Source organism: Cucumis melo, chromosome 9 (genome assembly GCF_025177605.1).
Source record: "Cucumis melo cultivar AY chromosome 9, USDA_Cmelo_AY_1.0, whole genome shotgun sequence".
NCBI classification, from domain to species: Eukaryota; Viridiplantae; Streptophyta; class Magnoliopsida; order Cucurbitales; family Cucurbitaceae; genus Cucumis; species Cucumis melo.
The window spans coordinates 6599666-6624991 of record NC_066865.1 but is presented as its reverse complement, the minus strand read 5'-3'; the positions used below and the strand labels follow the sequence as shown (position 1 = coordinate 6624991).

Here is a 25326-nt window from a genome sequence, read left to right as displayed (position 1 = left end):
TTATCGAAAGATATAGATTAAATTCTAATTTTTGTTTTCCAAATCAACAAAATTTACCATCTGACCTAAAGTTTTCTCTCTCTTACATGCAACGATATAATATTGTCAGTCACATTGTGACGACTCTAGGGATAATCCCTATCGTTATATATGGCAAATTTTACTTGCCAAATCTTGAGAGTAGCAGCAACTTTTCAAGAAGCCTTAGTTTGGAAATATGTTAATGGAGTTTGGCTTTGTTTTCTACAACAAAAGCAAGCACTGGAAATCTTGTAAAGGCATCGTTTCATTCAAATCCTAAACTCCCTTAATGGTGTCTCTTGGACCCTATTAAATACCAAAGCCCTTCCCCTAATCCCTTCTTCTTCTTCAAGAACAAAGTTAGTTTTCTTTTCTTCTTTTCTTTTTCTTTAATATTAAGTAGATGGCTTCTTCTTCCTCGTCTCTGCAAGACACTATTAATTACACTATAACACAAGAAGAGTTCAACATGTTTCACACGATCGACCGAAAGCTTTTTAGTCGAATGGTTTTTTCCCTGGGTCGGGAGCCGGACGAGTCGGTTCGAGTGATGGGATTTTGGCTTTGGCTGGAAAAAAATGGTGAAGAGTCGAGTTTGGTTTACAAAATATTGGGTTTGCCAGACGTTTTGGTTGATGCACTTTGTGATGAAGCCGTCATGTCCTTGGCTTGTATAGAAAACGACAAATTCCCATTTGAACCGGATTCGACCGTAGATGTTCCTCTCATTCAACACGTTTCTAAAACTCCGGTTTCTCTCCGGTTCTTCCACCTAAACCGGCTCGGAATCCTCCGTGGCGTTACCAAGATGTGTAACGATATCTGCAATAGAGCCTTTCTTGATATTCTCCAAGCGCTTCATACACGGCGCGCGATATCACGCGCCCCCGCTGCCGTATCCATTCCGGCAGTTCAAGGCGAAGGCGGCCGTGGAAGGGTCTTTGAGGGCCGGGCTCCTCCGGTGAGTAAATTTTTTGTACCAAGTATTGGGTTTTTAGGGTTGAGGGGAGAGGGTTCGACGGCGGCGATTCGGAGTGGAATGAGTAGTTTGGAGTTGAAAAGTGGGAAGGAAGAAGAAGAAGAAGAAGGAGAAGAAGAAGGGGAAGCGATTCCGGCGGATCAAAGGACCATTTTTCTGACTTTCTCGAAAGGATACCCAATTTCTGAAGATGAAGTTAGAGACTTTTTTGGCAGGTTTTTTTTTTCTTTCTTTTAAATTTAATAATTGATTAATTAATTAATTAATTAATTAATTCTTGGTTATTTTAATTAATTAATTCTTGGTTATTTTCCCAATATGTCTCTCTATATTCCTCTGCATGTCGAAAATTTTGTCAAAGATTTTTTAGATTGTAGCGAAGAGTCAGAGATTTTCTTTATGACACATATTCTTAAATTTAAAGAGTTTTTAATAGAATCTAAGATTTATAATTTTGTATCTAACACAAATTTTCAAGTTATTTAATTCTAAAATTTCAAGTTTGTGTATTACTATTTAGTAAATCTATGTTTTTTTTTTTTCCAATTTTTGAAAAAAGGAATATCAAGTTTGGTAATTGAGAATTTAAAAGGGAAGAAATTGAGGCAAATCGCCAAATCCTACCTGTTTTCTGTATCATTCGAAATTGAAGGGAAGTTAATCTACGAGTGGAGCAAATAAAGGAACACAAAATACCTTCTTTCTATAAAACTTTTTATAGAAAAATAGCATAAAAAGCAACTTGGCTTTTTGTTTTTACCAAGTTTGACTGATGCCTTTTTTGTGCATGAATATAGACGGTTGTTAGACTTGCCTTTCATGGAAATACTTCTGCTCCTCAATATCCCTCATTTTTAAAAAGTTCTAATATTTAGATGCTTTTTTAATAAATCAAGACACCTAAAATGACTTTTTTCTTTCTTTCTTCTTTCCCTTTTTCTTTTGGGAAGGACCTGAAAATGTAATTTAAGCTTCTAATATTACGTATATTTGTGGTATTTGAGCAGAAGATATGGGGATTTCATAGAGAGCATTCACATGCAAGAGGCACACCCACCGGAGCAACCGCTGTACGCCCGGCTCGTGGTGAAAACAGAGTCCTACATCGACCTCGTCCTCGAAGCAAGAACCAAGGCTAAATTTTCCATCAACGGTAAACACGTGTGGGCTCGAAAATATGTTCGTAAAACTCCAATCAGGTCCTCTCCCAGACCTTCTCCACCCCCATCTCCGTCACTTCGTCGAGCCCAATATGTTCGGAGACCTCCAATCAGGTCCTCTCTCATACCTTCTTCACCGCCATCTCCATCACTTCGTCACATTAGGCCTCCTTTCAACTTCCCGTCATCGCTCGCTCCCTGATCAACTCAACTCGCTTTTATTCTCATTACTCTACAGTGTACAAACAAATATCATCCTATGCTCTCTGTATCAAACCATAGTGCATAAAGTCTTAGATCTTCCTTTTTTCTTTTTTTTTTTTTTTTTCTTTTCTATATATAAAGTTTATGTACTTGAGGAATAAGTAAAGTCTATGAAATTGGAAAATTATGCCTCCTTGGGTTGGATGTTGTGAAAAGGCCTCTAAGCATAACAACATACATCTCAAATGACTATCTACTATTCCATTGTTTCTATTTTACTTGCATTATTTAAAGCTCCAAAATTCTTGTACACTTGATATTGATATTTCACAAATTGAAAGCTAGGGAGGGGGGTCAGAAAGTAGTAATTTTTCACGTAACTTGTATTTATACTGATAATAATAGAACACCACATGATAAACTTTGTGTATTGAACCAAAATACAATTCACCTTCCAAGATTATGTTTTGCCTTGGGACCTAACTAGCCAAATGCCCAGACTGCCAAACACAAGAACTGTACAAAGCCAAGTAATTCTGCAGCTATTCTTTTATAGTCCATACAACTAGTTCCAAACAAAATCATTTTTTTTTCATGCAATAGCAGGAAACAATGATCCTAAAAATAGATAAGGAATCAACCCCTACACCCATGTACAAACCGAACCCCACGAAACTCTCCTTTCTTCATTTCGTTGTGGCCTTATCAATTACCTGAGTTTTATTTTTCGTCATCCACGGTTTCCTTAATCTTCTTCATGTTCAAGAATTGAAGAAGGCTTGACTTGTTGCTAAGTCGCTGAATCTATATGTAAGTCGGCGACGGTTGACAAAATGTTGTGACGAATTAAATCAATCCTTAATGGATTGCAGTCAACTCACTTCTTTCTACTATAATGCATGCCACTACCAGGATACCGATGATGGGGATGACGCGACCCACCGCTCCTCCCACCAGAAGCTTCCCAATTGTTTCCCCGAGTAGGGACTCTATTGCCCCCTGTCTGCATCCAATTCATTGTTTGGGAGCCTAGTCCATTAAGTTCTTCCTCTTCCCGGTCGTTATACTCTAAGATTAATCTCTTAATATCTTGCTTCTCTTCTAGCTCCGCTGCTTCTTTCTGTTTAGTGCTCTGTAAAAGCGTGCAATCACGGGGGATATACATCTTCTTGGTTTGCTGCTTGTTTCCACGCTTAACAAGAACTTTCACTTGAACCTCCTTGCTTCCACCAGCATCCTCATCCAATCCCTCATCTCCACTCTCTCCACCAGCCCCCCTTCCATGGTGGTCCCTCGTCGACCCCTCAAACAAATTCATTGGTATCATCATATTCAATGTTGGTCGGCCACGAAGCTCTTGCCTGCGCTGATCCATACTCTCCTGCATTCAGAATAACTTATATTCATTAATAAGTTTGTGGAAATATTAAAATAATACAATGTCTATACTGTAGTAACCAGCATCCTCAAGTGCTCTCACAAATCAATTAAGTGGTTTAAACTAAAGAATAAACTTCAAGAAATTTAAGCGCCCTGTTGCATTAATCAAATCAAAATGAAGCCTCGAGTTTAGAAGCATAAGAGTACAGCAAGTGATCACAAAAATAAATCTTGCCTGCATTACAGCCCTGAGCTCTTGCTCAAAATTGGCTTCTTCTCTCGGGTCCACCTCAGGCACTTTTTGTCTAACGTGAACCTCATCATCCTCATCAGAAGCAGGCCCACCTGGTTCTTCATCGTCTTCATCATCCTCAGTGTCACATCCATCTTCATGATTCTCCAAGTCCGACTCTTCATCATCTCGTCCCTCTGCCTCAATAGTGCCACTTCCTGTATCACTGTCACTATCAGCACCGTCTTCATGAGCTCCACTATTTTCCTTGGAGCCATTCACTCTGTCCCTTCCATTAGCTGAGGTGGTAGTGGAAGTTGCTCTACTGGGCTTTTCCGCATCAAGGTGTTTCTCAGTATTGGGCTTGTCATTTGAGACCGAACGTTCATGCTCCTCAAGTTCTACAAAAGCAGCATTTATCTCTTCAATGGATGAGTATCTGGTCATGTTCGGCTGCAGTTCCGCAAATAAATCCTGAAAAGGCAAACTTCACCATATAATTGACGTGCAAGAATGAGGAATAAAATAAATGAAGACGCGCTACAGAGCACTCAGCAAAAATCTTTACTTTTTTCCTCTTTTCGAAGATGCACCAAAATGGTAGAGGTCATAAAAACTTCAATGACACCAGTGACCAAAACTTGCATGAATAATTTGCAAATGTGAACATGATTACAGTGAGCAATATTTTGTACGTTAATTGGCATAATAGGTGTGTGATACATTCATAGTACAAAAACGTATACAAGTGTAGGAAAAGGTAAAAAAAAAAAGATAAGAGCAATATACATCAGAACTCTTTTCTTCTTTTGTAAGTTTTATATGTATAAGCTTAAGCTTAGATTTCCTTCGTCTATACAAATTCTCTCAAAAAATAAGTCTTCTAATCCAACATGATAAACAACTGACCTGTAAGTCGAACTCAATGTCCAACGGAAGAGCTCCTTTGCTGAGAATATATTTCTGGAAGTGTATGAAAAATCGATCAAGTTTCCTCTTTGAAGATCCACGATCAAAGTAGTGACCACAGGTTTGAAGAAGGGTGATAATCATCCGTATGCGGAAAGTGTCCTCAGGTGGATCCAATACATCTTGCTGAAAGCAACAAAGATCAATTACATTAGACTTGAATAAAATAAAACATTCATTAGGCCAGGCACAAAGAAACAATCTTGTACTACATAAACCAAAACTCAGTATCCTCCACAAGTATTGAACATACAAGGTCTACTTCATTCATGTACCCTCCACAAGTATTGAACATATAAGGTCTACTTCATTCATCGGACATTAACAGGTTGCATATCCTACAAAGAGAATTTAGAACGACAGAAACTATACTTCCAAATATCCATCCAACTTGATTAAATTACTAAGATCCTTGGTGTCATTAGTAGCAGCTAGTGCAAAAGGAATCCCCATTGACTGCTTATAAGTTATAACCAAGGTTTCTACATGTGTTGAGGTATAGTACAACTACTCATTCATATTTCTCAATGAAATTTAGAATTTTATACAACAACCCAAGTATGAACTAATAAACAATCAAAGAGAAACATTATCGGGCAGTGGGCGACATTGGTACTTCGTAGAACATTTGGAAAGAAGAAACCTTATGACATTTGAAGATCAGATGCTTTTTTCCAATTCTTTTTGTTTGTGTGCAACATGATGCTTCTAGGTGGAGCAAGAATCAAACAAAATAAGAACGGGAAAACTTTCCTACACAGTTACTTAGGGGAGTGGTTCTCTCTACCAATGCTCCTAGGTTGTTCTTTTTACTGTGTTAAAATACAGTTTTCAGTTTCCTTATATATAATATATATAAATATATTAAGGGGAAACCTTCTTGAGGCGATAACATATCAAGGTGAAAAAAAAAATAAATAAATTATAATCAATAACAACAAAACAATTCCGTACCTCTGAAGTGCCATGGCCAAAGACAAGAATCAAATAAAGGGTATCAAAGACCACAGATGAATCTACAAGTTCATAGTTGTACAGCTCCCCCAAAAACCGCATATGAGCAATGCGTTTTTGCTGCATCCCATAATCATTCACTTCAAGTCCAAGCCTAATTTCTTCCAATACCTAGAAATCATAGAGTTAATTAACAATCGCCAAAATGAATAAAATAGATAAGTCGGATATAAAAAAGAGAACCTGAACAAATATGCAAACTACAGTCATCATGTAGTATAAAATAACTTTCATGCAACAGATTTCTAATAACCAGACTTCAAATCTGAAAAAACTGCCAAACTATTCCTTATGCAAAAAGAGAAAATAAGCTACCAGAAGTTCTTTAAAAGGTAGGTAAACTAAGAAATTGCTATTAATCAAATTTTGCGGTTGAGTTATGTAGTTAAGAAAAGGATGTTCCTTTTCTTTTTTATCACATTGAAAACTTTACGATTAATAGGATAAAGTGGATAAAAGAGAAAAAAGAAAATGTAAAAAAATATTAGTGAAAGAATAATGTGTTAAGGAACCAGTAAGAGAACACAAATATAGAAAGGCTACTGAGAAGTAGAAAGTGTAATTATACAGATAGATTAATGATAACTGATAAAACATATGAGCCTAAGCCATTTTAACAAAAAGCATTATTGGACTTTTTTCCAAGAACTTTCACGTGCTTTTGTGTTTTTCAACATTCAAAAGTACTTCTCAGTTGCAGCAAAAATTTAAATTAAGTACTACTACTATTAAAATACGATTTGTTTCTAATCACAGGAAAGCATCTTTACACAGTTAAAAGAAACACTGAACATCCCTTAATAACCATGAAAATGTACATATGGAATGAAGTCAACAAAGCCAGCACACTAGATAGGTAATGATCTTATCAGGTAGACGGACAAGTTCCATTTTAAGTTGAAAATGTTCTCGGTGAACTGACCTCATCAACAACAGCAACTGAGAATTCATCATGATATCGACTCAAACCAGACGTTAGAGAAGCAATCAAGTGAATCTGGCCATACTTCCCTTTGTGAACTTTCATAAAACATTTTAAAAGGTATTGCTCACATTCACTCCATGGAAGTTTCCGAAGTTGCCTCAACACATTCTCAATGGCAGACTTGTCTAGATCTGAGAAGAGTAACTTTCTAATATACTGCAGGATACAAGTTAAGACAACATATGAACCAACAGTAGGATGGGAAAATTTAGGGAACACTGGGACGCATCCGATACCTGATGCAATGGTGGACGAACTTTTGACACTCGTGCAGATCTCTCTGGAGGCTTGCAAAGATAGTATGCATTTTCTACCAGGGTGCTGTGTCGGGGATCCAAATTTTTTACATTTTTCAAGCGCATCAATATCTCCAACATGTTAGCCATCCGTACTGTAGTTTCAGGAGACCGATAAAGAAAACGTCCACAGGTCTCAAGAAGATTACAAGCAACATCAATATTATGGTGAGTGAAATCATCTAAACATGCCTGCCAAAACGAGAAAATGTCTTCATCAATTAACCATAATTGTCAAACCACAACGAAATATCAACTTCAGGTTTATAAACTAGCATAGGCTAATTGCTCGTTCAAATTGCAGTTAGACCTTTCTTTTGGCTTTTACGACAAGAAAAAACAAAATAGTCATCATCACAAAGGAAAGCCTTTCATTATTTTCAACACACGATTTATCAGCTCTTACTTGCGCAAATTTTGTACTATTTCTAACAGTCACATTTGCATACTTTCCGTGTGAAGATTTTTGTAATTACTCTTTATGCGAAGCTCTCTGTAATCTTCCTTAGTTGTGGGCTATATTTTCCTTCTCTTTTTTTGTGATATCATCTGGTCAATAAAATTGGTTCTTACCCCACGAACAAAAGAAATACAGGTAATAAAAATGATGCAAACTGATTGTATAAAACCCAAAATGATTGGAACAGTCAATTAAAAGCACGAAGCTTTTTAAGTTAAATAAATAAATAAATAAATAAATAATCCCAAAAGACCATACAGAAATTTGACACCACCCGCCACATATGAGGAAGTTTTGGTACGCATATGACGAAAATATGATTTCAAAATATATAAACAATAGACCATGATGTGTCATCAACAGGTGTGTCCTCCGCTCATACCTTCAAACAGCTAAAAACGAGGCCGGCTGAAGCAATTTTGAACTTGCAAAGCTCTCCAATAAACCTAATATTTCTAATCTTTGTTTCAATGTTCATTTGGTCCTGTTTGATTAAAATAAAAATGGAAAATAAATTAAATAGTAGACAACTCCATTGGAAAAAAAAAAGTTATATGTACTAAAACGAAACCTTTTTGTTCAATAAAAAGTTGAACTCTTCCTCCAACATCTGGAGGAGAATGACAGATACATCCTTCATACAAGTTGACAATGTCGCAACCATGCGGGAGTAGTAAGGCAGCAACTCCAATGATGTCCTAGGCACGTTAAACAAAGCCCTCACAAGCTTCTTTCGGTTAGCCTTGGAATTCAAATAACAAAACTCTACCTGCAAGTATACAAAAGTATTAACATTGCATTCTTAACAAAGATCCAGCCTTCCATCCCATCTAAAAATATCAAAATTAATCTGAGAAAGAGAAGTAATTACAGTCAGCTGATCAATAAGGTCACGGCTGACACAACCAGGGAGTCTCTGCAACAAAGCATCCAAATTTGTTCCTTCGATATTTTTAAGTTTTTCTTTTTCATTTTCCATCTTTCTATCTCCATCTTTTTCTTTCCCCTTCTCCTTATCTGTATCGTTATTCTTTTCTTTGTCTTTTTCTTCTCTGTCCTTCCCTTTCTCACCTTTCTCATTAATTTTGCCATCCTGTAGCGGACAATCTGTAGAAACCTCAATGGCCTCTAGGGAAGTTTGCTGACCTTGTTCTGCTTCAGATTCCTATAGAAGACATTAAAATTCTTAGACACCATGGAATAGGCTAATAAGGACAGCAAAGGATCAAATCATTACGATACATATTTAAAAGGGAGAATGCATTGATATGATAAAGTTAGGGGGAAACCCCAGCAGCAGCTAAGGTAACTACTATAAGGCACGCCAATCGAAAACTAAAAAGGATAAACCATAATGAGTAAGCACATGCTTAGAATGATTTTGATATTGTTAAAATCACTTTGTTATGCTTAAAATCACTCCAATTTCAGATTTTAACAATTTCAGAATCGTTCCAAAATAATGTACAAGAAACAAAATGCCAAAGGGCAATGCATAAATAAATGAGTTGGAGATTCAGCATGTGTTCACAAACGAGACACCAAGGAGAAAAATGCATGTAAGACTAACAGTATTAACAGCACCAAGGCTAAGCAAACTCCCAAAGGAAAATTTTGGTTGTCCTAGGAAAATTTTGATTTTCTTAGGACAAAAATCCTTCCAAATTTTCCAAAGATTTCTTAGACTAAGCTCCCAATTTGGTAGAATCCTTAAGAAATTCCAGACCCTTTTCTCCACTCCCAATTCACAAATTACATACATATCCAATTCTCTTTGTTATTAAAATTTTAAATTTAATGTTCATGACATGTTATTTAATATCATAATCCAGTCAAATAAAATAGAAAATAAGTTTTAAACAAAATAGAAAAGTATACTATAATAATAATTAAAACTTTAACACTTTTAGACTTCCCAGGACAGTGCAACTTAATTATCTTTTTCAGGAAATAATATTTTTAATATGTTAATAAACAAAAAATTTAGCTTTCATTTACAATAAACCATTGGAACATTAAAAAGAATAACCAAGTACTATTTTCCAAATTCTTTTATTTTTATTCACACAGAACTACTGGAAAAAGGTATTACGAGAAAACACACACAAATTCATACATAAATACATTATCCATACATACATACATACAAACATATATATATATATTGAAAGGCTAAAAATACAAAACGTATACTAGATTGTGTTATAATTAAAATAGGCAAAACTAAGAACAATTCTATATTTTTCGTCTCAATACAAATTATTTTGTTCAAAGTTCTACATACATTGCTAGACCACAAAATTATTGACATTATCAACTTAGTTTATTTGAATACTAATTTAAATTACATCTGAACACCAAGAAAATAAATCCACGTACTCTTAAAGTAAAGATCATTTAAAACCTAACTTATGTTTGATTGATTTTAAATTATGGTCAAAAAGAATCATGTGAGCCAATCCAACCTAACTGATGTTTGATTGATTTTAAATTATGGCCAAAAGAATCCTGTGAGCCAATTCAACACGAGGAGAGAAGGAAAAATTTTGATAAAAATAGGAGCAGACGTGGGAAAAGTGAAGGAGTTGAGAGACTATAATAGAACAGTGGAAGAAATTTTGAAATTTTAAAGAAAAAATTGCAGGCGAGAGAAATTACAGCCAGATTTTCTGTCGGCTTCGCAGATTGCTCATTTGCTTTAGGCTCTGCTTCTCCCAACAGTACTGCTGGAACAAATGCCCTGGGAAGTGACAAGCTCATTCAATATACTAATTAATATTCTTATAAAATATAAAACAATCAATATAATTCTAATGTGGACACAATGGACTACCCTATAAGTAAACATGAACGAGACTTACAATCACAAGATGCATGAGCATGTCCTGAAAGTAATTTTTATCCAAAAGTATCTTTTAAGTCTGGGTAATCAATAGAAGTCTACTTTAAGATGGATGCAAGACAAATTTTCCCCAAACTATCTCAGCAAACTATATAATCTGACCAACCCAAACCTGAGATCTGGTAAGCATTCATAGAAAGCACGGGTGTCTTCATCATCCCATATGGCTTCAATTACAGAAGAATCTTTTCCAGCAGCAGGCGATGAAACATCTTCTCCTGCAGAAACCCTGGTCGTGTGGCCATCCTCTGGCATCACTGGGGGTTGCATATCAAGTGCTTCTGCAAAGCTGTGTAATTTAGAATTCCATTAATTTGCAAATGAAAAATAGTCCATGGAATCTATTTTAATTTGTGGTGGGCTCCAAAAATAACATTTTCATCACATCTTCATTAATTTACTTTACATGAAGAAATTGACAACCCATCTTATTTTTCTTTAAGCAAGCAATTTTTATCTCCATCTATGCCTTCTTATTAGAAGAGAACTTAAATTCTCTTACTCTCTTGCATCTCGACTACCTATTCTCTCAATATTGTGTGCAATAGATGGCTAAAAAGAATTACTCCTCATATTTGCATTAGAAATTCTTCCAGATTATATTAAATAAGAAGCTGCTTCAGCAGAATACAAGGATACCAAAAAATATATTGTAAGAATAAATCAGTATTCATCCAACAAGGAGCAAATCATTAAGAATAAACAATTATCAATTAGATGAAGGGAAAAAAATACAAATAAGAAGTTTCAATTCAATTCAGGGTACAATGAAGAATTCTAGCAAATTGTGCCACAAATATTAGATTTTGACATGGACAACGTTGAGGAATAAGCATTCCATACATCTATCAAGTCATCAATTGATTATTAGATCTCTAGTGCCATGAGTGTTATAATGCAACTTACGATGAGACGTTTCTATATAAATGGTCATAAGATTTTCGCAACTTCTCATAAGAAGAGACATTTTCATCATTAAGCTCTCCCTTTGCATTCAAGATCTTTGCATTTTCCTGCTCCAATTGGCGAAGTGACTGCCATTTAAACAAACGTGATAGGCAAACATATCATTAAAAGTGTAAAATATAATCTTAAATTCATCATGACGGAAATTAGTTACCAATAAAAAATTTCATGGAAAAGAAGGCATTGTCGTTTTGTTAACATTTTTTTAATAGAAACAACAACTTTCACTAAGAAAGAGAGAAAGAAATCGTCGTTTAGTTGCCTTTTTTTGTGGGCTAAGTTAAAAAGTAATAAACAGATCCTAATGAATTAATAATAAACAACCAAAACATGACCTAAACTTTGAATTGAAGGAGGGAAACAATAGGGGAGAGGAGAGTAAATAATAAATCAAATAACTGGCTCTAGAGAAGATAGTGAATCTCTTACAGTATGTTCAGACTGAAGCAATTCTGCTGCAGCGTCATAATATGTATGAAAAGCCTTTCTGAAGAATTTCTTTTGGTCGGCAGTAATATTGAGGCTCTTAAAAAACTGAAACAAAATGCTACCCAGTGAATCTAGAGTAAAGCATGATCAGGAAAATGATAAGTTTCATAAACCATATGGAAAGCAAGAAAAAAAACCAACAGTACAATCACATGGCAAGTTGTAACTTGTAAGTTGTAACCAACATCCTCGTGAGAAGCACAACTCAGTTAAAATAGTTGGAAAAATCACAAGAAACAAATACAGAAGTTACGTGATCAGTGCTGTGGGTGTGTAGAAATTGAGAAAAAGTTGTTTACCTCCTCGTGATCTTGTGCAGTAGGCGGTAGACCCAAAAGGATTCTTCCTTGCCGAGCAAAGCTAGCAAGGAGAGTTAAATTAGTTAGGGTAGTATCTCGATCCCTCAAATGTTCAATACTTGTAAGATCCTTGATAATATTATTGAAAATAGCACTGTCTTCTACAACTCCAACAAAAAAGAGTTCCATAAGAAGTTTGAGAGTGCTGCGCTTCTTCATGGCCTTCAAGTTTCTATCAGCATCCAACTCATCTCCAGACTTTCCAGGAAAGAACACTTTCAAGAGTCCTTGAATCAGGCATGGTGAAAAGTCTTTGTACCTTTGGTGAAGGAGCGAACAGATCTTTTTTTTTTTTTTTTGGGAGGGGAGGGGACAAGGAAACACATAAGAATAGATTAGTGCCTGAACTTCTATTATTTGTGTTGTTCAACATGTGAAAGTATGGTATCAAATTATGCCAATAATCTCATAAATCTATGTCTTCGACGATTAATTTGGTCCCGTGAGTCTTTATCTACCCAAACATAAAAAGAATACCAAAAAGAAAAACTAAAAAGTGTCTGTAAAACAAGAAAAAAAAGGGGGTGCTGAAGCATCAGGACCATACTCCCTCCCAAGATTTGAATCACTACGTTCAGCACCCATTAGTTCATCCCCAAACCAATACTCCATAGCACAGCTAGAATCCTGGCTGCTATCCTCATTTCTCATCAAATAAATGAAACCCTAAATTGAATTTTAAGTCAATTACATGGCTAAAAGGGAAAATGGCAATGTCGGATAAAGAAAATATATTAATCTGATTGGAGAAAGGGAAATTATGAAAAGATGACAGTGATACTAGTACAACATTTTAGTCCAAATCTTTTGGCCACACCACCCAACTACAACAAAATTGAACTAGAAAACAACAGAACTGAAGGAGGTTACCTGAACAGCAGCCTGAATATCAGAAGTTCTAAGCTTGGCATCACAGATGGCAGAAACGGCCTCACTAACAAATTTACTCATATTTACATTTCGCAACTCATCCATCAGCCCTTCTCGTTGTTCTTCATTTATCTGCTTTAATTTTTTAATAACTGTTGTGTTGCGCTTAATACTAGAATCCAAAGTTCTAAGGAATCCAGAGTCTGCAGGCAAAAACAAACGTTAACAAATTGGATGTATGTGGGGAACAATGTGACAAATATGGGTCAAATAAAGGTAACTTATATATGAACTTAGGTGAAATTAAAAATAAATGTTATGTTCGCTGTTCTCCAAGTGGTCATTAATTAAAAGGAAAATGCAGATTGTCAGGAAAAATTTACGTCACACAATTGCATCAAATTTAAGTATCTCAAGAAAAACCATTCTCCACCTGACAAAATATTGAATTAACCGAGCATTGTCTCCCATAGATTGTTCAAACAATAGTAGGAAGTAGCTAAGCTCCACAAAAGAAAGTCTCTTCCGAAGTAGAAAGATCAACTTATTCACACTATATAATTATTTCTGTTATAAAAAACAGAGTACAGTGAGAGATGAAAAAACAAAACTGGAAATACAAAGAGCGAAGAAACACTATCCCCCAAAGTCCAAACCTACAAAAACCATAAAACTCCTTTGAGTTGGTCTATGTATTGAACAGCAAAGGATATCATTACAAAAGGGTTTTCATCACAACCACCAAATGGTAGAAAGACAAAGTTATGATAAGTCCATAGCTTTTCCTCCACAATCAGATGTCCTCTCCAACCAAAGCTTCCAAATGTCACCCCTAAAGAGAATACCCTAAATCATTCAAACTACACTAGAAGGTAGAAATTAAAATTTGAACAGTCTTTTGGTATTAAAAGAGTCTTCCTATTTTGATGGAAGATGAATAGGGGTTATTTGAGTTATTAGTTAATATTCTATGTTAATTCCCTTTTACCCTCACTTGTAAAAAAACTCTATAAATAGGAGTCTTTCCCTTTTGTATAAAGCATATTATTAGTTCGAATAAAAGATTCACAATCTTGATTCTGGGAATGGGAGGATAACTTTGAGGCTACTTAGGCTACATCATATTTAATCTCTAAAAGAGAATCTTTTTTGTAGGTTACCTATAGGTGTTTGGAGTTCACTCCAATATTTAATTTCATCAATGAAATTGTTTCTTTATCAAAAAGAATAGAGGTAGATCTTTGATAATGCCCCCAAGAATTCCACATTCGACCAACCATGACAGAAAGAAATCGTCGAAGAGGGTCCCCTTACCTCAAGTCGATCTACAATTACTCACGCCCTAAATCTTCCATCAAAGAAGACAGAAATTTTAGCTCCACCCCTTTTTATTCATTTCATCCACATCTTCCTAAGAATTACCCATACAAAACCATCAACAAGGATGAGCCCAAAATGATAGAGAAATCTTTTGTAATCTCATTTACAGGCTCATTTTGTACTCTTTGGAGATTTAATTCATTAATGAAATTGTTTCTTATTCAAAGTGCCATCAAATTCAATGGCAGAGGTCACAAATCATTCAACGTTTCAGAACAATCTTGCCCTTATTCATGTATAGGGTAGACTGAGAGAGTGGATAGTAGTAGTAAGTTTCCAAAAGAACATCCATGAGCCGACTCTCAACTTGATTCTCTTGAAACCTAGATTTAGAGAGTTAAGCAAAAAGGCTCTGGATAGGTGTGTGTTAGGATACCTCCTAACCAGAATCAGTATGTTTCATATATTGATAATTAACTAAGAACTACAATATGATCCAAGTTTATGGCACTTGGGACCCCCTCTCTTGAGAATATACTCAAGACCTATCTACTCAACAACTCCCCCTTCTTCACTCACCAACTTCTTATTTATAACCACTACTTGTAGTAACTGCCTAAATATCTAATTAACCTTATACCCCTAACCCTATACTAATATTGGTATCTAACAATGACTTGCTTGGCTAAGGATAAAGAACTAAAAAGCTCTCGATTGAATCCACAGCCAATCTGGATCCTCTTGTGACCAAATGATCTACTTGGGATAGATGTTTCGGAGTGCGCATATCATTTGCAGTATAAAAACATCATACAAGACCATCTAAAGAATGTATGAAAGGTTATAAATTGGAAATATGCTATATAAAGAGCCCTGTATGTCCATTTGTTGGACCTTAGATAAGGTGTGTTACGGTGAATATAGAATAATAGGCATCGCCCATGAATGTTCAAGACTCATGATGAGATGAAGTGTACCTTTCTTTCAAAGGTAAAACACATGAAAGGATCTTTTTTCCTCTTTTTCTTAATAACTATTTTGGAGATATATATGATGCAAAAGTAATGATAGACAAACCTGAATTTTCAAAAGGGCTTAACAATTGAATAATTATTTTTTCTTCATTTAACTACTTCCTAGCTAGATCGGATGATGGAGGCTGAAAACTTGTTCGAAGTTTTCAAGAATTTTGGACATGACTGCTATTTCTTATCAACTACAGTCATGATGCCTAGCACGCTTCATTCTTCAAAGAATTTAATATGAGATTATTGCATGCCCTTCAATGAAGAGAAGATATCCCCAATCTCAACCTGACATTGGCCTCCTTCTAGTGGAAAGGAGGTACCAACGGTAAAGGGATTAATCTTGTCATATGGGATAAATTAACCAAACCTCTCTCTCTCGTGGAGGCCTAAGCATACAAGGGATTGGTCAAAAAAATGAGGCCCTTCTTGCAGAATGAATTTGGTGGTACTTCCATGAAGAAGGTGCCTTATGGAGACAAGTTATCAATGCAAACTATGGTGCAAACAAAGACTCCTCTTGGCCCACTGTCTCTTTCTCCGAGCATATTAAAGGCCCATGGAGGATCATATTACACCTTAATATTATCAAAGAGAGAGTGACTATAAAAATTGGAAATGGCAAGAATACTTCTTTTTAGCTTGACAACTGGATCCTCACAGCCCATTATCAACCCTTTATCCCGGATATACAACTTTGCATCCCACAAACTGTCCACCATGAGCAATTGTTGGGTGGATCAACATGGATGGACCATGTCATCAGAAGAAGCCTAGATGATGAGTTTGAGGAGTGGATGGCTATCATGAACCTTCTTGAAGAGTTTGGCCAATTCCTAATAAAGACAAATGGATATGGAAGCCTGACAAAAAGGGTCTTTTCACCACAAAATCGCTAATCATTGAATTGGGGACTGGGAGGTGGGGGAGACCACAAACCCCTCTCTATATGATGCTATATAGACTGATGTCTACCCAAAAAATAGTCAAATTCTCCTTACTGGAGATTAGCAACAATGTCATCAACACAAATGATAAAATGCAGAGGCGCTTTCAACACAAAGCTCTTTCTCCCTAATGTTGCCTTCTTTTCCATGCTGTTATGAGAAACCTAGTCACCTATTCATCCAGTGCCATTTTTTAGAGCTTTTTTGGAATGAAATCTTCTCCTCCTTTGGCTGGTCTACCCCACACAACTTAATGATTTTGTGACCCATCTTAAGTACGGACTCAATGTAAACACTTTCAGCTCACACAAGAAGATTATGTGGTCACACATGATTCATGCGTTCTTATGGACATACTGGAAGGAGAGGATGAACCACCTCTTCAATGAAAAAGGGAGCTATTTTGACACTTATTTTTATGATACTGTCTACCTTGCTATGACTCGGTGCAAATGTACTAACTTTTTCAACTCTTGCTATCTTTTTTTTTTATAAAAGCAAGAACTTTCAATGAGGAAAAATGAAAGAATACAAGAGCATACAAAAAAACAAGTCCAACAAAAAACCCGGAAGGGACTAACCAAGGGAAATGTTTCCTAGCGAATAGTTACAAAAAAGCTTCGAAACCGAAGCCCAAAGGGACACATTCAATTCTTACTATCTTACTACTCTTTTGACCAATTGGAGAAGTCTTCTATAATTCCATTGGCTTGGGCTTCTTGCCCTTCTTTTGTAAATTTCATACATCAATGAAATTTGTTTCTTATAAAAAAAATAATAATATTATTAATAACAAACATTTCACTCACCAAGAAAATTTTCGAATTGCCATCACTCAAATAATTACATGATCATCAAAATGCTAAAGAAAATTCAGATTTCACTAACCAGGCCTCTCAGGATTCAGATTACTTTGTCGTAGAGCCATTTTAGCCTCAAATGACTTTTTAATTTCTTCCTGGCGAGCAACAGTTTCCTACAACATAGAAATATAATCAACAACAGTCGCCTACATGAGAAACATTCATTATGAGACGCACCAAAAGAAAATGATAAAAAACATAATTAGACTTTTAGAAAAAGCATGCACATGCAAAGAATGAGACATACACTTAATGATGGTGCACAGGCAGCAAGGTTGGAATGAGGATGAAGTTTCAAACCAAAAATACCGCAATCTCAAATGATTTATGAAGCAGTTGTAAACAAATGGAAAAAATAAAGAAGTTATAGAACTAAATGAGAACAGTTAGACTAGACTTGTACATCAACCTCACCTCATCATCTCTCTTGGGTTGACTTTCACCTCCTGGGCGGCCATCATCTTCATGATGGTCCATGACCTGCGTAGTACTTTCGATAAATTAATTGATATAAAGATAACTACCACATTTACAAGTTACAAAATACATAAAGCTGTCACTGCTTGGTTCTTATTAACAGGTACTTTTCTATAGGACTTACTAACAAATATTAAAACATGGCCAATTGAAAGAACATGTCAGAAAGAGCTGGACAAGAATGGAGAGCATGAATTGGAAGGTAAAATGACGGACAATAAAGGTGATAATCACACAATGATCGTAATCCACTAACTCCGGTAGCTTTCTTCCCTCAACCACTCATCCAACCCAACACCTCTATCCATTGAATAAAATCAATAAAGAAAACAGAACTGCCCGATAAGGCTCAATTTCAAAAACCAAAAACATTATGAGTTTCATGGGAAAGCTTTTGTTTTTCGTAAGTCTGGCAACAGAAGACGGGTGCTTATTGAAGAACAAAGAGGAACGAGGGGGAGCAATCTAGAGTTGGAACTTGGAACGGAAGCTTGGAGCCAATTTGTTAAGATGAGTTCCTGATCTATAGGCAATAAGGTTCCGATGATATGTTTGGTGAAACAATAATATGTCAAACCCAACTTTCCAAGCATATACCACCTCAGAAATTACACAATCAAACCAACCCAAAAATAAAACTGAAATCCAAGCATGACCCTCATCACAAAATCCACGGAAATCCGTAGAAGAGAAGAGAGAAAGTACCCGAGGAGAAGGGAGAAAAGGATTGGAAGAAGAAAAAGTAGAGCAGCAGCGGTTTTTTGCAAAGGAGAAGAAGAAGGAGCGGCCAACGGAGGCGAGCGACTGAAGGACAGCAGTGTCGAACGCAGGCGGACGGCAGGGGAGCAACGGACGATCGGAAGCTAAGAGAGAGAAGCCCTATTGGAAAGTTTTCTTACAGTGGAGCGTGCGCAAGCGACTACTCTTCGAAAGGGGAAGAAAACCATCGATTTGGATTGGTTTGGTTCGTTCACTTTTGAACGAGAACTGATCGAACCAAAATGAACCGTACCGGTTCGGTTTGGTTCCTTACACCTCTAGTAAAAATACTACTTTTTTATGAAGGCTAATGTTGGTAATGACCGATGTTAAAATGTTTTTTCTTTTTCTTTTTCTTTTTTTTAACATTGCATTACAATGTTAAGTTTTAATATATTGACGGTTATAGATTTAAAACTGTTTTTTTATAAAGATTGAGGACAAATATTTGGGAAGGGGTTTCTCTTTCTCCTTTCTCTTCGTTTTTATTTTATTCCATTTCTTTATTCGATGAATATACATCTAACACTAAAGCTGCGTCGAATATTGCTTTCAAAATATTCTAATTTTATGTGATACAACAACAATCAATTTTTTATTTTTATTATTTGAAAGTAAAATTATTACAAGAGCTTTATAAAATCGAGAATGGAAGTTGGTTTGGTTTCTGATAAAGAAAATGTGTTGGAGAAGTGGTATAACCCGTTTATGGAAGCTAGAATTTTAGCGATGGTGAGGGAAAACAAACAAATAGCTTTGAATTTGGAAGATAAAAAAGAAAGTGAAAGGGGAAGAAAATGTGAAGTATTAAAAAGAAATGTTGTTTTGAATCTTTGGGTGTTTAAGAATTGGAGAAATGCAAGGAAGAGGAACAATACCTTCTATTAGATGAAAAATTTGTGAAAAGAAAAAATAATATTATTTCTCTTAACCATTTTCATATTGATTATTTTGGAATGATATACCCATTCATTGATCAATGGGTTTGGGCCCCAATGAGTTTGGGCCCTTAGGACACCTAAGTAAGTTTTGGAAAGAGGGAGGAAATAGGCAAATGTGGATATGTCTGTATCTCCACGTCCATCGGCCGGGCGTGGAGAGATAAAATAATATATATTTTTTACTAAAACGTTCGTAATTAATTCTTCTTAATTAATTTGACCATTTCTCGACTTCTAATTCTCATTCTATGAAGTTTCCCGAGCTCTAAGAGTGTGCTATTTTTTAGTGATTTTGATTCCAGTTGGTTTCTGTGCAAAACCAATCGAAGCGAGAAGCTGTTTTATCCTAGGGACGATGGGGCATTATTCTGTTTACACGATCTAGAGCAAAGTCTCGAAACGTCTTAAAGAAAGTGTGTTGTTAGACTCAACCGTCTACTAATCTTGTTTTTGTTTGTAGTTTCTGTTCCAATCCGGACCTATCTTACTATCTTCCAGTTACTGTTCTGTTTTCCTAATTAATAATTTGTCGGATCTGAACAAGTTGTGCATTGAAGGTCGAAGTGCAACCACAATTTTAAGACGTCATGCAGATGAAAGAACAAGAGTCAGGGTTGTTGGTGTAGTAAAGGGGACTGTCCCAGCGGTACTTAGACTGGAGGCGAATTAGGTCGGCCCATACGCACATCGTCGATAAGTTTTTGCCGACACTTTTAGGTAACAGATCTTGAACCGCCTCTGCTATCTCTGGATTCAATAGCTCCTAAATATGGTTGGATTAATTATGGAAAAATATTGTTTGATAACCTAAACTTTACCCATTAATTGCCCACTTAAATATTCAATTGTGTCTCACATTTTACATTTTTTGTTTCTAAATTTGTCTAACATGTAAAAATTCTCCTATTAATAAAGTTTGACATGATCAAATTGAGCTAGATCACTGTACAATATCAATTGTCTGATAATGTAATGCTCCAAAATTCGAGGAATTTAATTTTATTATCTTAAGTGTAATTTTGAAATTTTGGATGTTATCTAAATGTTGAAGATTTTACTTTATGGAGTTCTGATTTTATTGGATATTTGAAAAAAAATACTGTTAAGTTGGAATTTATGTTTGTTTTGGTTAGTTAAATTAGTGATGATTAATTACTTTGATTGTATAATTATTTGAGTTTAAAGGTAAAATAATTATGTTATGAGGATAATTATACTATGTGGATAGTATTGTTATGTAAGGATAGTTATTTTGGAGAAGTTTTGTGTGGAGAGAGAAAAAGAAATTTAAAATAATAATTATATAATGGAAAATATAATTATTATTTGGTAAAAGATAATTGTGTTTTATTTGGGAAAAGATAAAAGAGAAGATAAAAATGGAGATTTTGTGCGTTTTAAATGAGGAGAGAGAAAATTTGTTTGTTTTGAAATAAAATAAGGAATAGGAAAGAGAAAATAATATTGGTTTATTAATTGTGTTCAAATAGGCATAGGGATACGTGCACAAAGGAAAAAAAAGGAACCCTAACCCCAAACTTTTTCAAACCCTAGCCTCAAGGACCCGCCGCGACCCGCCATCCTAGTCGTCGTTCAGCTTCGCCGTGTCGTCGCCTCGGTCAGTCGGTCGTCCGACACAACCAAGTCGAAGCCAGCGCCTTGTTCGTCCGATCACCGTCGGGAGTGGATCGCAGCAGTCCGCTCGAGCGTTCCGTCAGCCGCGTCGTCCGAACCGACCCATCCGTGCAATGTCGTTGTTCGTCGGTCGACAGCACCATCAACGGACCATCTTCGATCGTCCATCGTCGTGTAGCCGACCCACTCCAAAGTCATCAATCGTGTGTGCATCACCGCGCAACCGAAACTGACTCGCGCCCTTCTCTGCGAAATTGAACTCGACCCGCACCCTTCTCCGCTAAATCGAACCCGACCCGCGCCCCTTCCTCGTGAACCGAACCGACACCTGCACCCGCGTCTACTCCCAGCCGAGCCGCGTCTACCATCCAGCCGAGTCGTCAAGCTATTTTTGAGCCACAAGCTATTTTGGGTCCTTTTTCACCTGTTTTGGTAAGTTTTGATTGGGTCTTGGAATACCCAACTAAGATTAAAATTTTTGGATCTTAAATAATTTAATTTTGGATTAAATTAAATTATCAAGTGAATTTGGAGCGTGGGATTTCTCCAGTTAAGGACTTATTTGTTGCAACCTCGACCTCGGGTAAGTTATTTCGACTGAATTCTTGGGTCCTTGGTCGTTTGATGGTTAGGTTATTCAAATTTGGTGGTTTTTTCTAATTATTAGGACTTTGTCGCTTGGAAAGTGTGATTTTTGCTGTAGTTTTTGACTGAGCTAATCTCTAGGTAAGAGATTCTACTACTAAACCTACGAGTGATATTTAGAGATCGCATGTATTTATAGTTATGCTTAGATGGTAGCTAAAATTGCATAACGCCATGATATTGATGATGACCGATGCTGTGTTGATTACTGATGCTGAGAATTGATTGTTATGTTATGACTAGTGGTATGTTAGGGAAGACGATTCTGTTGTGTTCATGTTTACGGTACTGGTTAAGTATGCTATGTTTGTAATGATACGTCATGTTTATGATGATGTTATGACATGTTACATGTTATGCATATGGTGTATGTTAGCTTTAGCTATTAGAGTCGTACCTGCATGGGTGTCCTTCGGGATCACCACCTTTTTAGGACTGCGTAGTTCGACGGGATCACCAATCTGGCATTGACATTGACATAGACATGATTCGAGTGATTCGACGGGGTCACTCGCAGCCCGATTGTCTTAGTGTTTCCTTCGGGTACACTAAAAACCAGTTGTCCTAGGTGCTCCTTTGAGTTCACCGAAGAACAGATATGTTCCTACGGGATCACAGATTACATGTGTTCGGACACGTGCTAGTTCAGGGGTACCACTTTTCAGGACTCTAATAGGAAGTTAACAGGCACCTAGCGGGACTAGTAGTGGATCCCTTACTGAGTATTTTTATACTCACTCTTTCCATTTTTATTTTTCAGGCAGAGGCAGAGGTAAGAGCAAAGGTAAGCTGGTGAATGACCAAAAGTGACTGTGGCGAGCCATAGGGATACGTTTGCTTCCGCTTTATGTCATAGTCAGGATTTTAGTATTTGTATTTTTATTTTATTCTTTATTTGTTATTTTACTTCTTTAAAATTAGATAGGGTCTGAGTTAGGATTTTATTTTTGACTTATTCCTAAATACATTTGTTTATATTTTAATGAGAAATTCGAAGTTTTGTTTTATTTTTTTTTCTATTTTAAATTTTACAAATTTTATTTATCTTTTAAATCAGTAATGACTTCGGTTTAGTATAAGAAGTTGGGTCGTTACAGATAAATCTTCCAAAATCCAGTCCAAAATCTATTTTGGTGTTAATTTCTCTTTTAAAACAAATCTAAATCTGTATCTCACCTCTCATGAACTTCAATAAAAAGAAATGAGACATATTTTTATATAAGAAATTATCTTCTATCTGTAAGTGGTGCCGAACCTCACACTATATTATGTTGATTTGGAGTTCATTGCTGGCTGAGATTGCTTTCTATGGTTATTATTATTATTATTATTATTATTATTATTATTATTATTAATAAGTATCTAACTCTAGATCTCACCTTGAGTTTAAGATAAGTTTATGATGTTGGCCTTTATTTCCTAAATTTTGGGAAACTTCCTCTTAATCTGAATTTTACTTCTATGTATCATGTTTTTACATCAAGAGAAATGTTAGTTTTTTTTTTTCTGCAATTTCATTTGGCTTAAATCAACTGATAAATTGGTGTTAGTTGATGTCATTAGCAATATAAAAATATAAACAAAATTAAATTGCTGAAAATTTAATCATAGAGATAATTTAACATTTCCTCATAGTTATATTAAATTTAGCATACTAGACTTTAACATGTTAATAAAAGGTTAATTAGCAACATGAGTAGGTTAAATTTTATACTTAAACTATCTATGCATGATTTTGAGAAATGTGCATGTTGTAGTCAAGCTAAAATTACCAAAACCTCACATAAGTCTGTAACTAGAGTAACAGAGCCTTTAGAATTAATTCATTCTGACTTATGTGAATTTGATGGCACTTTAACCAGAAACAGTAAAAGGTATATAATTAATTACCTTTACAGATTAATGTTCTGACTATAGTTTTATTTATCTGCTTAAAAATAGAAGTGATGTCTTTGACCTGTTCAAGGTGTTTGTAACTGAAATAGAGAATCAATTTAATAAAAGAGTTAAGAGACTTCGTAGTGATGGAGGAACTAAATATGATTCAGTTGCCTTCAATGAGTTTTATAACTCAAAAGGAAACAATACACGAAACAACTGTACCTTATTCTCCTAAAATGAATGAAAAAGAAGAAAGAAAGAAAATAACTCTAACTGAGTTCGTAGTTGTTATCTTACTTGAATCTGGAGCAGCGCCATCTTGGTGGGGTGAAATAATCAAAACTGTTAATTATGTCCTTAATAGGATTCCCAAATCAAACAGTAAAACTTGACCATATGAATTCCTTAAACATAAAACACCAAACTTGTCCTACCTTAGAACTTGGGGTTGTTTAGCTTATGTTAGAATACCTGATCCAAAAAGAAGTAAACTAGCAAGTAGAGCCTATGAATGTGTCTTCATAGGATACACTGAAAACAGTAAAGCCTATAAGTTCTATGGCCTAGAAAACAAAGTAATCATAGAATCGAATGACGTAGATTTTTTCGATGATAGATTTCCTTTTAAATCTAGAAATAGTGGAGGTCTAAATGGTCAAACTAGTGGGGGCTTAATAGTTCCAATAGTATACCTTCAATTAGGATCCAAACCCAAGAAAAGGAAGTAAATCCTGAACCTAGGAGAAGTAAAAGAGCTAGAACCATAAAAGACTTTGGAGAAGACTTCGAAACGTACAACGTAGAAGATCTAAAAGATCTAATAGAAGCCTTATCCTCAGTAGATGCCAATTTATGGCAAGAAACTATCAATGATGAAATGGACTCTCATGAATCCAATAGAACTTGGCACCTAGTTGACTTAACCTATGGCTGTGAAGCCATAGGCTGCAAATGGGTTTTAAGGAAGAAGCTTAAACCTGATGGATCAGTAGATAAGTATAAGGCTAGATTAGTAGTAAATGGATTTAGACTGAGGGAAAGCATAGATTTCTTTGATACTTTTTTCCCGATCACTAGAATCACCTAAACTAAAGTGTTGATATTTATAGTTACCCTAAACAACCTCTTAATCCATCAGATGGATGTCAAAACTGCTTTCTTAAATGGTGATTTAGAAGAAGAGATTTATATGGAACAACCTGAAGGTTTCAAAGTTCACGACTAAGAATCCAAAGTTTGTAAACTAGATAAATCACTAAAATAAGCTCCCAAGCAATGACAAGAAAAGTTTGACAACTTACTCATGTTAAAAGGATTCAAAGTACATGAAAGTGACAAATGTATCTACTATAAGACTGAAGGTAGGTTATGTATTATCATATGGCTATACGTAGATGACATGTTAACCTTTGGATCAAACTTGCACGTCATAAATGATGTAAAAATCTACGTTGAGTGCAAATTTTGACATGAAAAACTTAGGTGAAGCTGATGTAATCTTAGGTATCAAAATTACGAGAACTGAAAATGGAATTTTCTTAGATCAA

At 35.6% G+C, this 25326-nt stretch overlaps 2 protein-coding genes across 2 annotated transcripts; one reads left to right on the top strand and one right to left on the bottom strand.

The window, feature by feature from the left end:
• Positions 1-424: 424 nt before the first annotated feature.
• Positions 425-2557, top strand: LOC103501679 (uncharacterized). The gene is made up of 2 exons (XM_008465343.3): positions 425-1215; positions 2008-2557. The coding sequence occupies exons 1-2, from the start codon at positions 425-427 to the stop codon at positions 2360-2362; spliced, it is 1146 nt and encodes a 381-aa protein (XP_008463565.2). The 3' UTR covers positions 2363-2557.
• A 172-nt stretch (positions 2558-2729) lies between these two features.
• LOC103501680 (regulator of nonsense transcripts UPF2) lies at positions 2730-18866 on the bottom strand. Its single transcript, XM_008465344.2, has 18 exons — positions 18624-18866; positions 17856-17921; positions 17467-17554; positions 13287-13489; positions 12357-12698; positions 11998-12102; positions 11509-11636; positions 10715-10891; positions 10359-10440; positions 8572-8865; positions 8272-8469; positions 8083-8184; positions 7181-7432; positions 6882-7100; positions 5900-6070; positions 4886-5071; positions 3980-4450; positions 2730-3745 (listed from the first exon to the last, which is right to left on the bottom strand). Exons 2-18 carry the CDS (start codon positions 17916-17918, stop codon positions 3242-3244), a joined length of 3585 nt encoding a protein of 1194 aa, XP_008463566.2. The 5' UTR covers positions 17919-17921; positions 18624-18866; the 3' UTR covers positions 2730-3241.
• Between the last annotated feature and the right edge of the window lie 6460 nt (positions 18867-25326).

Coding starts and splice junctions, on each gene's coding strand:
- LOC103501680 (XM_008465344.2), bottom strand. CDS start 17,918: ATGGACCATCATGAAGATGATGGCCGCCCAGGAGGTGAAAGTCAACCC. Junction 8,866..10,358: donor AGCCGACAGAAAATCTGGCT/GTAATTTCTCTC, acceptor TGTCTTCTATAG/GAATCTGAAGCAGAACAAGG. Junction 3,746..3,979: donor AGCTCAGGGCTGTAATGCAG/GCAAGATTTATT, acceptor TTCTGAATGCAG/GAGAGTATGGATCAGCGCAG.
- LOC103501679 (XM_008465343.3), top strand. CDS start 425: ATGGCTTCTTCTTCCTCGTCTCTGCAAGACACTATTAATTACACTATA. Junction 1,216..2,007: donor GTTAGAGACTTTTTTGGCAG/GTTTTTTTTTTC, acceptor GTATTTGAGCAG/AAGATATGGGGATTTCATAG.